The 14,326-nt window shown below is 39.6% G+C and overlaps 1 protein-coding gene across 1 annotated transcript in view; it reads left to right on the top strand.

Annotated features, from left to right (window-relative positions):
* Positions 1 to 14,326, top strand: part of LOC137287195 (thymidine phosphorylase-like) — a 37,278-nt gene that overhangs the window by 10,216 nt on the left and 12,736 nt on the right. The window contains exon 2 of the mRNA XM_067819380.1: positions 7,725 to 7,890. Within this exon, the coding sequence (XP_067675481.1) occupies positions 7,767 to 7,890 (124 nt within the window). The 5' untranslated portion in view covers positions 7,725 to 7,766. The remainder of the gene's footprint in view (positions 1 to 7,724; positions 7,891 to 14,326) is intronic.

Here is a 14,326-nt window from a genome sequence, read left to right as displayed (position 1 = left end):
TCAGATGACTGTTCTTTCTTTCCATGTGACATTTGTGTTAATACACCTGACAACAACGTCTGTGGATGAATAGTAAATTGTGTCCATTTTTTCATGAATTTAAGACAGTTTTAAGAATTTGGATTTCGTTGCAATAAAGCAAAGTCTTGATACTTTTTCCCTTTAAGTTGTTTGTCAGAGATCGTCTGTTGAATAAAAAAGTGTCAAACTATATCAACCCGGCATATTTTGATTGTCAGAACACTTCAAAGTTGCTCCAATAGAAAAAATTGGGGTGTTGCTTGATTAATTTCCAGGTGTATAGTTAGAATTATCATTAAAACGCCCGCGCGTTATCAAAAATGAACAGGCCACTGTAATTATCAGGTCCGTTTTTATGGGTGACCGTCATACGTAGGTCAGCTGTTGCAGTTCAATCACCTGCAGCTCGTTTGAACTTGAGTTCGTTATTGACGATATATCTGGCTCACATTCGTCACATGTAACTGTGCCCTTATGTACTTTCTTGCGTGTCCCAACTATAACAATTGTACCATAAATTACCACACAGAGCGATGAAAATATCGACTTGAAGTTTAACGTCGTTGAGCACTGAAAACAATGGCGGATGGAAGTATGGGCAAAGGTCAAGGTCGAATGTGTCATCGGTGTTGCTCTATGACGTGTTTATATTTGTGAAAGGGTGTCAGTGACCTCCATCGTTTGTTGTTAGCAGTAAATGCTTTCACACCGATGCCGTTGTGTTTATTATGATTTTTGTTAAAATTTCTATTCATTTTAGCGATATTAACGGTAGCGCTATTTTTCAGGGCATTATCATTTGCAGGAGCCCTCCTTCGTCGGGCAGTTAATGAAAGACCATAGACTTCTGCAAATGATAATGCCCTGAAAAATATCACCCTTATATTATTGATTTAGTACATCACATGCAGGTGGATCGCTCACTCTGTACATAATCTTTAGAGGGGTGGGTCACTAACATTGTACATGTTTCATAAGCATCATCATCAGCCTCCTTGCAATAAGTTATGAACGATCCCTTAGTTCTTCTAAATGTTTCAAAATTTCAAAAGATATAAATTCGGAAGAGTTGTCTAGATTGTGTGGGTATGTGTATGGATATTTCTATATTTATCAGGCTAAATAATAAAGGATCATCTCGGAAGGACTTCGCTGAAAATCTTCCAGAGTAAGATACCGGATACATTGTGTACATGTCCTTTCTTCAAAATAATATCATCTAGCACATACGTAGTTGTCGAACGCTGCCCAAGTTACAAGCAGATCAAGAACTGCGTAGAGAACGTTCTTAATCTTTATGGGTCGTCGCAACCCACTGACGTCTTCATTCGACCATGCAGACAGAAGAACCTTTGCTGTGACATCTGACCCACTGACCTGTTTCATTTCTTTCATAAAAACGGCACACGGAGTACTGAGAGAGGTGGGGTGGATAGGAATTGTGCCTTGTCACTCTGACAATCCAGGCGTTTTCCCTGTGACTACATCGTATGTTCAGCATCATCTGTAAGTGTATCTATGTCTAGTTTCTATTGAACTACATTAAAAGTAAGTCAGATGTCCTTGACCATTAGTGGCCGTGGCAAATTATGTGCTTTACATATTGGTATGTGACAGTGCTGCTCATTGTGGAACAATGTTCTAAGTGTATTATATTGTTTCTGTTGACCTCCGACCCATGAAAGTCCGGGGTACAATATATAGGCCTTCAGCAACCCATCCTTCCCATAAAAGGCGGCTATGCTTGTCATACGAGGCTACTAACGGAGCCGGGTGACTTGGTTGACACATGTCATTGGTTCCCATTTGCGCAGATCGATGCTAAATATTGCAAAAACTCAACTCACTCACTGTTGACCTCAAGTAGGGGTGAAGGTAGTGTGGTGTATTTAGACAGAGTTCTGGAATGTTCTGCTGTATACTACAACCCTATGGGCCTTCCACCAATATTCTGACACAGAGAGTTTAAGAGTCTTTTTATTTGGCCTATAACGGGAGCTATCTCATGCCTATCATCGCATATTCACAGGGACAAAATCCCGATTGTACATCGTTGAAATATACGATACATTTCCAGATAACCCAACTTGGGGCATATTTCATAAAAAGCATCACCTTTGAAACACATGTTCATCGCACATTTTCAAACTCGGGGAGTTGAAGAGTCTTTTTCTTGGGTATATAAGGGGAACTAACTCTTACATTCATCTCCCTTGACATTACAATTTACAACAACATCAACACGTGTGGAGATATCGACCCTAGCCTCTCAGCCTCTGTCCATTTTGGAAATTTAATCATATAGTTGCAGTGGGATGAATATCATCATTACCAGTGTTTGTACTATACTCTCATTGAACTTTTACTCCACTTTGTATTCAGTTGTAATTGTTACATATATCATATTTCTGTGTTTCACTTCAAACTTCAAAGTTCGTTTTAACACGTAACAATATTCCATACCCTCTATATGAATCTAATCTAAACCCGGATTGCCGCTGAATCACTCATCATTGGTGACTACATCTCTGCTCTATGGCATTTATTAAACATATTGAATTTAACTGTTGCTGAAATCTGATTCAGATGATCATCAAAAATAGTCACATTGTCGTTCGGTTTCTTAGTTGGATAGTTGGACCATCATATAATGTTCAATGTTGCCTATATTCGGAACGGTTTGCTGGGAGTAAGATATCTAAGTTTCACTGGTGAACTCCCATTTTTGCCAGTGTTTCCTTCACTGTTCTGTTCTCGCGACTTTTCTTGTCGTAAGAGGCGACTAACAGGATCAGGTGGTCAGGCTCGCTGACTTGGTTGAGACATAGGTTCCCATTTGCGTAGATCGATGCTCATGCTGTTGATCACTGAATTGTCCGGTCCAGACTCGATTATTTCCAGACGGCCGCCATATAGCTGGAATATTGCTGAGTGCGGCGTAAAACTAAACTCACTCACTCACTGATCTGTTCTCACTCCCGTTCCCAATATCGCTGGAAAGCTGTAACGGAATATTAACAAGGGGAAATAGCTCAGTAAGTGAGCCTATTTGGAAGGTGCTTTGTCCACACTTCAGATAACGTATATATTTCCTATCAAAGCGTCTGACAGATGTAAGCTAATCTTTGCTTATGGTTGCGGATGTATACCAGTTCCCTTCAGACGAGGCGTTTTCTTTCTCAGATAACGGGCAAGACACGTTCGGAGATACTAGTATTCAGATGAAGTGTTTTTATGTACATTTGGTTAGCTTTTAAAGGGCCATTGTGTTCAGGGTGTTGTTAACATTGTCTTTCAGCTAATTAGGATCATACAATCGGACGAAAGGCTCGTCATTAAAAGGTCGGTTGAGGATTTTATCTATTTCTATAAACTGCTACAGGATTTGCATTACTGGTGAATACTTCCTCACATAATGCCTGAAATCCGGATATCTTTTTCCACATCAAATCGGAAGCGTTTAACAACGGGTTTGTCCTTCAGTACGATTTCCTCGGCAACTCATCTTGCAAAATGGTTTGAATCGAAGACACTGAAATACAATGTCTTTTTTCCTTTGTGTCTGCATCTGCTTCTAATTTTCTCACCCGCTTTGCATAGAATAGCGAACTGGGTCTCCTGTTACAAAACACTAAGGTGATCGTAAGACACTAAGGTGATCGTAAGGTAACCTTAGTGCAATGTTAAACAATGGGACTTTAAGGTTAACCGTAATGTTCCTTCGTGAAAGGAGCCCCTGGACAACATGTGTGCCCAAGTATGTTATTTTACAGCTACGTCTACGACGTTACTAGGTCCGGAGTGTTACGTATTTCCTAGTCCCGCGATGGTGTTTCTAGAGGATGTTTTAGGGTGGTTGTATGTCATGATGACTAACTTAGGATCATGCAGATTCAGACTTTGTTACGTGTAACATATGCTTCCTCATCAACGGGTGTTACAGAAAATAGATGAGTCCCCCATTAATTGTTACTAGGTCCGGAGTGTTACGTATTTCCTAGTCCCGCGATGGTGTTTCTAGGGGATGTTTTAGGGTGGTTGTATGTCATGATGACTAACTTAGGATCATGCAGATTCAGATTGTGTTACGTGTAACATATGCTTCCTCATCAACGGGTGTTACAGAAAATAGATGAGTCCCCCATTAATTGTTACTAGGTCCGGAGTGTTACGTATTTCCTAGTCCCGCGATGGTGTTTCTAGAGGATGTTTTAGGGTGGTTGTATGTCATGATGACTAACTTAGGATCATGCACATTCAGATTTTGTTACGTATAACATATGCTTCCTCATCAACGGGTGTTACAGAAAATAGATGAGTCCCCCATTAATTGTTAAAGTGATATTTTTGCTTTATCCTCCGAGTCCCCATTCTCTTCCCACAGGGGTTACTCATGTCATATCTTCCTACATAACCTCTGTTCTAATACGTCCCTTTCATGGTGCAAGTGTTCAAGACTCGCGATTGGAGGCGTTCAGATTTAGTTGTGCAATCAGAGACGTTGTTTCAATAGTGATCATTCACAAGATCTCGGTAATTTCCAAATGCATCGGGAAAACTTGCCACTACCAGTTTTTGTTTCTACAAACATATCATGGCGATTGATCCCTGCACTCTCTATTGCCAGTTTCTGATTTTCAGTTAAACATGAAATACCGAATCTCTCCTTCGCACGTTGATGAACCAACTCTATGGGGGCCACCATTTTGGAGCTAAGTCTATTTAACGCGTGTTCTTATTAGATAGTAACAAGGGAGATAAATCCTGTTGCGAGTTTTTGCCGCAAGGGGATTTCTCGATGACCGGGAAATATGGCCGTATTAGAACAGAGGTTACGTAGGAAGATATGAAACGAGTAACCTCAGTGGGAAGAGAATGCCGAGTCCATAGAAAGGATCTCTGCAACTGTCAGTAGCTTTCACGATGTCGGTTAGGCTAAATAAAACAGTGAAATGTTTATTTGTGCGCTTAACATTTTTTTATTGCCATTTAAAAGAAAAATAATTCTGACTTTGCCACGTCCCGATCATCCATTTTTCCACAATAAGAATGACTATCTGTAAGAACGAGCGTGACTGAATCTACAGCTCATTAACGTGTGCTAAACTTTCCAAACTATATTTCTGAGAGAGAAGCAATAACAATGTCTTCCTCCCTCGTCACTTTGTTTCTATAGGAAATTAAAACTAAAGTCCAACCGCCCTCGTCACTTTTGGAAAAAATGTGCACGAGAAAGATTTAATTTTTTTATATCGGAAACAAAGGTATGGGCATGTCCATCGAGCTGTAATCCCAGCTGTTCTGCGACACGTCAAGCGTAGCAATCACAAGGTTGTATTTTGTACTCCCATGCATGAATTACATTACACAGATGTATAGTACACGGGGGTATCATAATCATGCGTTACTGAAAATGTCAAGATGTGAATATCTGTGGTTGATAATGGCACAGTAGACGGCTGTTATACATGGATTAAATACCTCGAAATATTGTCTAATTGCATGGGTATACGGCTACTAATATGTACATACATGTTGCACGGCAGTCTAAATTATTGTAAGATGATATTTAAAATTATTCTTTCTTTTAAGATTCAATAGAACGCCGTAAGATTGTGTTTTATTGATAATTGGTTGTCATGATTGCATTACTATCCGATGTAAGCGATGGAAGTTTCAATATCTAAATGCTTTTGAGCCTTGCGTGTTTTGGAATTTTCTAAATAGACTCAACTCAAAAGTTATACGTTTTTGAAAGCTATTTAGACAATACAAGTGTGTAGCTAATTTTTGTCCCATCACAAATTGCATTACGAATGTGTGGCTATGAGCAGACACATTCAACCTCAGATAATCTGTAAAGAACTGTTTGTAACCCAGTACATTGGTGTTGCAACGTATATTAGGCTGTATGAAAACTTAAATGTTTCTCTGGCACCTTCTTTCTCAAAAGGGACGAGGGCAGTAGGACTTTTCTTATTTTTAGGTAGAAAATGTGACGGGGAGGAACGTATATTTTTTTTCTCTCAAAAATACATCTGGGAAAGTTTAACACGTGTTAATGAGTTGATTCAGTCACACGTGTACTTACAGACACTCATACTTACAGTGGACAAATGGACGACCTGGACGCGGCAAAGTCAATTCATTCTTAAAATTGCAATAAAAAATTGCTACGTACGCAGATAAAAATGACGCGTAAATAGTTAAGCACGTATAGTTACACAGTACACACACCTAGAGCTACACAGTACAGCTATGGGCGTATAGTTATATTACATACACTTAAAGCTACACAGTATTACTATGAGCGCATGGTTACACAGTGCACACACTTAAAGCTACACAGTATTGCTATGAGCGTATGGTTACACAGTACACATACACTTAAAGCTACACAGTACTGGTATGAGTGTATGGTTGCACAGTACACACACACTTAAAGCTACACAATACTGATATGAGCGTATAGTTACACAGTGCACACACCCTTAAAGCTACACAGTATTGCTATGAGCGTATAGTTACACAGCACACACACACACACACACACACACACACACTTAAAGCTACACAGTATAGATATAAACGTCTCGCTCTACAGTATCTCGGGAGGTATATGTAAAGCTACACACGATAGAGGTAACTGTTCTCTGTACATATGTCCTCTAAACTGTGAATCATTTCGTGCATGGCCTGAGGTGCGCATGTATTCGGACACTGTCCATCTAGGATCACGTCGTAGGTTAGACCACATCTAAACTGTTTAATGTCAGTGTTGAATGACTATCGTCTTACACAAATCCCTTGGTAGTGCGCACGTCACTGTTAAATGACAGTCTCCTCACACCTATAGTCCACGTGTAATGTTGGATTGCGTTATGTACAGATTCATTTTCGGAAACCAAATCTACATTGCCTTTTAGCAGTAGGTTCTCATTATCAATCACACGATGAACAATATTCTGTGGGGTGGTAAACATAATCACTCACTGTTGATTAAACAATATTATGCATTTTTACATGTATTTCAATATATACAATATGTCCGCTTTGTGTATGCGCTCCCAGCGCATGTCAGCGGAAGAATTAAGGTTAAAGGTTAAAGGTGTAAGGTTAACTATGCGTGATTAACATTCATGCACGTGCAGTTTGATATTATCTAAATGTAAGTATGGCGTGTTATTATGTTTTACCTATAAATGCACTTTTAATTTCGATACCGACTTTCCATGTTTATCGGTGTAATTTGTTTCAAAGGCATTTAGAAGTTGGTGGAATCAAACCAAAATGCTTTATGGTTCAACTTCTTTATTACACAGCGTCACTTCACTTCGCTTCTCCTGAAGAAGAGACTAGGACTAGCAACTGTCTCGAAACGTTGTGCCCTTGTATAATAAAGAATTTGAACCATAAAGCATTTTTAGTTTGTATCGGTGTGTATCACTACAGTCCGCTTGGTCGTGTAAAGAACTCAGTGAATGTAGACGTGTGTGCGTTATTGGTCCACAAAGAAGTCGATATTATCAATGCGTAGTGTAAAGTCGGTTATCACACTTGTAGGTGTAACTCGCGGCCTGCGGTCGTGTCAAACACTTCCACACAACAAACAGTGTACGTTCGCCGAGGAAAACAGTCAGCTCTTAAACAAGGGATTGCAAAACAGAATACCAGTGTTTTATCGTTCTTTGTTAATATTCTAGTTGGTCGTGTCAGGCGCTTGGGATACACCAACGTATAGGAAAATGTCGTCGGTAAGCTTCCCCGCCCTCATTACCAAGAAGAGGAATGGGGACCAACTAAGTCGGGATGAAATTGAAGCCTTCGTCAACGGCATCGCCAACAGCAGCGTACAGGACTCCCAGATAGGTAAGTAGGAGTTTAAGGGATAATATACAACACATGCGATGTTATTGGAGGGCGTACGTTCAAGCATATTATCTGTTTATAATGCATGTCAAGTGCATGGCGTTTTTTTCATGCCAGGAACTGATGTTATGTACCAGTGAGGTAACGTATCACAACCATGATACAGCAGTTTGTATTCCTATAATAATTTTGTTTGTTAATTAGATTATTTTTAGCCTCGTGGTGCATCATACATTTTTATTTTATGCACGTGTTACGGTCATAAGCGAGCATCACATGCAACACGTGTACGCTCAATAGCCAAATATCAAAGTTTTAATTAACTAATCTTCCATCTCGGTAACTAGAAAAAAAAAAGAAGAATTTTCAGTTGAAAGGCAAATGTGGGGCTGACTATTGCTCAGATATGGCTTGTTATTGGTATGCTAAATGCTAACATGGTATCCTGGGTTATAGCATGAGATACTGGTAATCATCCACCCACTATCAGCGAACTGGCCAGAAACCATCAGCAATGTGATGACTTTACATGATATCGTCAATGTTAACGTTATTCGATTTCAGTTTTCATCAGCGCAACAAAATAAGTCAATTATTTTACTTATAAACAAACTGCAAATTTTAGTTCTTTTTGCGTTTAGCTTTGTCGTTTAATAATTATTGCAATTTTGACTGAGATTTGGATAAGTTAATTAGCTATGGTTATTGGTAACTTACCGATACTATGAAAACTATAGTGTGTTGCGATTATTCTTTTCGTGTGTATAGACATAGGCCAACACAGTTGGTTCATGACATACGTCGCATACTCCATGGAGAATACCTTCATGATGAGGGGCACCAGGAATGGACTTCACGCATAATGTCCATCTGGTAACAGAACCCGGGTCTCCGGCTTGACGTGTGGACGCTTTAATCACTTAACTATCTCTCCGCCTCGTCTGAGGATATAAGTAGACTGGAATCTCCAGTGGCAACTTTCGTATACTAACAGTGAAACACTTCACGTCTCATCTACGAGAGATAGCATAAATATGAAATTTTGCACTTATTTCGAAACATTTCAACACCGATAGTTTTCCATTATGACAACGACAGAGTCACAAAAACGCTTGACTATTAGTGACAGGCTGAGACTCAGATTTGCTTTGATGAAGTAACTGCATGACAACTTTTATTTCCCCGTGTAATTGCAAGCAGAGTGTGAGTTGAATTGCTGTGACATCTCATATAGCTTCTCTAGTCATTCATTTGGCGAGATAAAACATTGCCCAGTCGCCATCTCATGACACTGTAATGTGGTCACACAAAGGCAAACAAGGTCAGGCTTGGAAATTAACCCATATTTAACACACAGGCATTGACAGAATTGACATATTTCTGCTAGTTTTTGTCAACAGTCCACCAGACAGAAAGTCAAGATTTGCTAAACAAGAGTCACATTGAACAGCTGTTATTTGTCAATATCGTCGATGTCAACAAATAAATACTATGGTATATGCCTAAATATATTAGGTCAAGATTTATCTAAACAATACGCGTTCACAACACTTGACGTATGCTCTACGTAAAAGAAGGCCACTCGTCCGCCGGTATTGACTGGACCGTCCAGATGGAGTCCATCCCAAACAATGTTCTCAGGATCAGGACATATGAGTAATAAATCTCTCTCTCACTCTCTCTCTCTCTCTCTCACTCAACCGTTTGTTTCACTTTATTGCATCCAAATATATGCTTCAGATATGCATCTGGGACACAGTCTGTATTGCTAGTTAATGCCGCCAGTTGCGATTTCCGTAGTAAAAAATCAAGGTTGTGTTGACATTGGCGTTCACCGGTAACCAATTCCTGGAAAGTAAGAGTCCTGCTTTGGCGTCTCTTTCTCGGAAATCGTTTTCCAAATATGGAGTTATGATTAAACAAAGGCGTTAAATATTACGACACTGTATCCATGGTTAGTCACACATTGTGCTCCTGATTCAATCACACTGTTTCCCAGCCTTTACGGTCATCTTAAGATTATTTGCCTGATTATATTCAGTTTCTTTTGCATTCCTTAGTCCATTGACCATATCTTGCCATGAAGGCTGATAGTGCCTCAGCGAAAGGAAAGTGGAGTTTGAGCGAGGCAGAGAGAGCCTTCAGGACAACGAAAAGGTCCTGTAAAACTGTGAGCGGAATTGTTTCAAACTTTTCCTGGTAAGTCGGGCCAGCTAAGCCTGAAAGCTCCTAGACCAAAACATAATTCATTAGCCCGAAATTTGAACGTATAGACGGGTTTGATCGTTAAGCAGCTATTATGATGAACATTTTTATCAGACCCAAATCTTGTTTGATTTAAAAGTGTTTTAACTTAACAAGTCGGAGAGAGCAATATATTTTCAATAACACAATAACAATGACAATGGAAATTCACTAGCCAGTGGGGCCAGTGACCGTGAAGAGTTACTGGTCCAACTGGATTTATACTAGCCACAGACTAGCGGACCGGTGATTATTTCGCACACTACTGGAAAGTTCGTTGCCCCAGCAACACTAAAAATAATCTGTAGGATCGGTGACGCATCATATTTCTGACTCCAAGCAACCAACCAACCAACCAACCCATCAGCTTATTGCATGAAGGCCAGTGGCCCATATACAAAATATATATGTATAGTATGTACAATATATACAACACGTTACAGTGAATCTCTTCTCAATAGGAGCGCATGATGAGTAAATAGAGCTGTCTCACGTTGTAATAGGGAAGCTTTACTTGAAAGTATTGAATAACGTTTTGTAGCATTCTTGTGTGATCGTAGCCATGGTGGGAAAGACATCTGCCTTAAATCATTATATACAGGACAACTAAATAAAAAGTGAAATTCATTCCCAACAGTGTTACAGAATGGACATTGCCTTTATGATTTTATAATGGATGAACATCGTCCTTGATTGATATATAACTCATTTAGACCAAGTCTCAGATTTCAGATCCATAGAGGAGAATAGGCTGCACTTGGGAATCAAACAACTTGAAAAATATACTGGGACCAACAACCCCAAACTTCGGTATAACAGAGAGCAATTGTAGTAAAGCATTTTTCCCTCTGCTTGCCAAATTAATGATAGATTTATTCAAGTTTAGTGTATGTGTAAATAATATCCCTAGATATTTATATTCGTTGACAACGGACATACGTTCACCTTTCAAGTACCATTTGTCTATAGCTGCCGTTGGGCCACCCTTATGAAAAACAACAGTTTTGGTCTTTTCAAGATTAACGTCAAGTCGCCAGATATCTGAATAATGTGGTAGTCTATTAATTTGCCTCTGAAGGTCAATAACAGTGCTTGACATTAGGATCACTTCGTCAGCAAAAAGTACAATAAAGAGTTCAGCAAGATCAGGAGATAATTGGATGCCATGTCTGCCAGAGTGTATAATATCAAAATTTAGTTCGCTAATATAGAATGAAAAAGGTATTGGGCTTAGAACACAGCCTTGTCGTACGCCAAAAGGGCTATCAAAATCGTCGCTGAAAACATTATCGCTTCGAACACAAGCCTTTACCTTTGAATGCATTGATGTGATAATATCAAACATTTTGCCTTTAGATACCTATTTCTAAGGCATTTCCACAGTTTATTTCTATCTACAGAATCAAAAGCCTTTCTAAAATCAACAAAAGCTACATACAATTTTCTTTTACTAAAAGTTAGACATCGCTCGACTACTGAGTATAGAGTAAAAATATGATCAAAGGTTGAGTATTCTTTTCTAAACCCAGCTTGTGAATCTGGAATCAGGTCTCTCATATTTGACCACTGGGATAGCCTATTATTGATAATAGATACAACGACACTTGTTAGAGAGATGCCCCGGTAATTGTTAGGGTTATTCGTGTCTCCATTTTTAAATACTGGAACAATTATTGATTTAGCCCATTCAGACGGGAAACATCTGGAGTCAAATACCAAGTTAAAGCTTTTGACAAGGAACGTCATTATCTCAGGCAAGGCAGCTTTGATCATCTCTGGAATAACATTATCCGCCAAAGCAGACTTTCCAGCTTTAAGACGAGATACAGTGTTAACTATTTCTAATTCTGTAATAGGAGACTCAAGCAGAGACTTATCAACATCACTAAACTCGTCACATCCATTATCTGTATCTATTGTATCATCATGTGCATACTAGATAATATCGTCCTTAGAAAACAAGTCCCTGAAGTGGCAAAACCATTCTGCCTGTGATATACCCGATAAGGACAGGGGGCCTCTTTGGCTGGTACGAATATTTTGCCAAAATAGCCTTAGACTGTGGAGGGTACTATTCAGTCGAGATAGCCTTGTGTTTTGCACTTCACGCTTGAAAGTTCTACAGGCACTCTTATACTTATTTCTGATTTTACAATACCTTCTACGATTCTGCACAGAGCGATAACGCCTTAACTGCTTAAGGGCCTTCCTAGATTTCGATCTAGCTACAATACACTCTTCGGTTTACGGTTTAGAGCATTTTGTGTAAACTGTCTCCTCATACAAGCTGCCGAATCTAAAATACACTTTATAAAATTGTCCATGCCCTCTTCAAGAGAAGTATCTAATTTACTAAATATTAACTCTTTGTTGGCATCCAGACTTCCTTTGAGAAACATTATATAATCATCCTGCTTGGAAGCATCCCATACAAATTTGCTAAAACTCTCTGCGTAATCGACTGTCCGGTTAGTAGAAGGGAACGTGAGCGACAGTTCCAGAGGAAAATGGTCAGAATCAGATCTATCACCAACATTTAATTTTTCGACGAATTCAAACAAATCAGCAGATGCAAGAAAATAATCAACGACACTTGAGCCATTTTCTCCAACAAACGTAAACTCTCCGCCTCTGTCTCCTTCTACTCTGCCATTCATTATGAACAAGCGACAAACATAACACAGATTCAGTAACGCACGCCCGAATTTGTTAAACACACTGTCCCACTCAGAAAGCCATGTCCCTTGAGAGAGTACAGCTAGTTATCAGTGAAAAATCCATCAGCTCACTCGGTTCCAAAAGAACACACCATATACAACATTCTCATTGCAATCTAGGTCTGTTTGGGGATGATCCAGAATGGTTATTACAACGACCTGGGGCTACGGATGAAACACTGGTTCACTACTACCACACATTAAAAATCATCATCACCAAGGATGCAAATACCGTCAACCATCAGCTGAAACAGTTTTGTTATCGTAGTAAATGCAGGTCATGTGGCAAATCGAAAAATGTAAAACATAGAACTGTTCACCGTGCCTTCACATACCACAGGAATGTAAATGTCCCATCCATTCCATTTCCAGCACAGCTTTCGTGACAAGCTCAGAAATATATATGTACCGCTGACATAAGCATCCATGACACAAAAGTTTACATGTACCGCCCAAAACAACTTTCAGTCAACACATGGACATTAATTCGACCTATGTGCACTAAACGTGTGTCTGCAACACACATCCTCTTTTTCTGGCCTCTGCTGCAAAGTCAGCTGTACTGTTCCAGCGAGAATGCGCTACTTTTGGTTAATATACTCTTCAAAAGTAGTAGGGGAACTGTACTTTCAATGTACCACTGTCAAAATTGGGATATATACGGGATTGAATCAACATCCACGCAAAGAGACACAACAATGGCCCTGCTATATCTTTTATAGTTTACAGAACAAACAATCAAACAGATCTGCGTAGATTCATTGGAGTCATCAGGATATCTGGATCAACTATTTCGGAAGATCTGCTGACTAAAGGCACTAGCAATCGGTTCCACATCGTTGCATTAATTACAAGCCGATATCATATACTAGTATATGAACCATGTATATCACCACATAGTAATCTCAACAAATATGAACATTCCATGTGAGAGTACGTAGGCTTCCCGCAACCGGTCGATCACCAGGTGAGTCAGGTGGTCAGCTGGTCGCTTGTTTAATGACATATCAGCCAATTCCGGTGATTAGATATCCGTCGTTTCAATAAACGACGGTACAAACCAGTGGACTATAGCGGGACAATCAATAATCAATCCAAGTTACAGGTTCTCTTTGGATGGTGTTCTCTGTAACAGGTCACATTCTGAAGTTATTCCTTGTTACAACGCATATTTTGGTGTTATTGTTACTGGTGTTCTGAGGTGCAGGTGCCCTGAAACTGTTGTTATGAGCTGCAGGTGCCCTGAAACTGCTGTTCTGGGCTGCAGGTGCCCTGCTAATAGTCTTCTTGTTATAGATGCCTTGCTAGCGTACGGTGTTCTGCGTTGCAGATGCCGTGCTAATGGTGTTCTGAGATGCAGGTGCATTGCTAATGGTCTTCTTATTACACCTGTTAATGGTGGTACAGGTGTATTATAGCTGGTATTCTATGTTAAAGGTGTCATGGTAATAATTTGCAACTTAACAAATACCTTT

This window comes from Haliotis asinina, chromosome 6 (assembly GCF_037392515.1).
Source record: "Haliotis asinina isolate JCU_RB_2024 chromosome 6, JCU_Hal_asi_v2, whole genome shotgun sequence".
NCBI lineage: Eukaryota > Metazoa > Mollusca > Gastropoda > Lepetellida > Haliotidae > Haliotis > Haliotis asinina.
The sequence above is the reverse complement of the archived record's forward strand: the minus strand, read 5'-3'. Positions and strand labels throughout refer to the sequence as shown.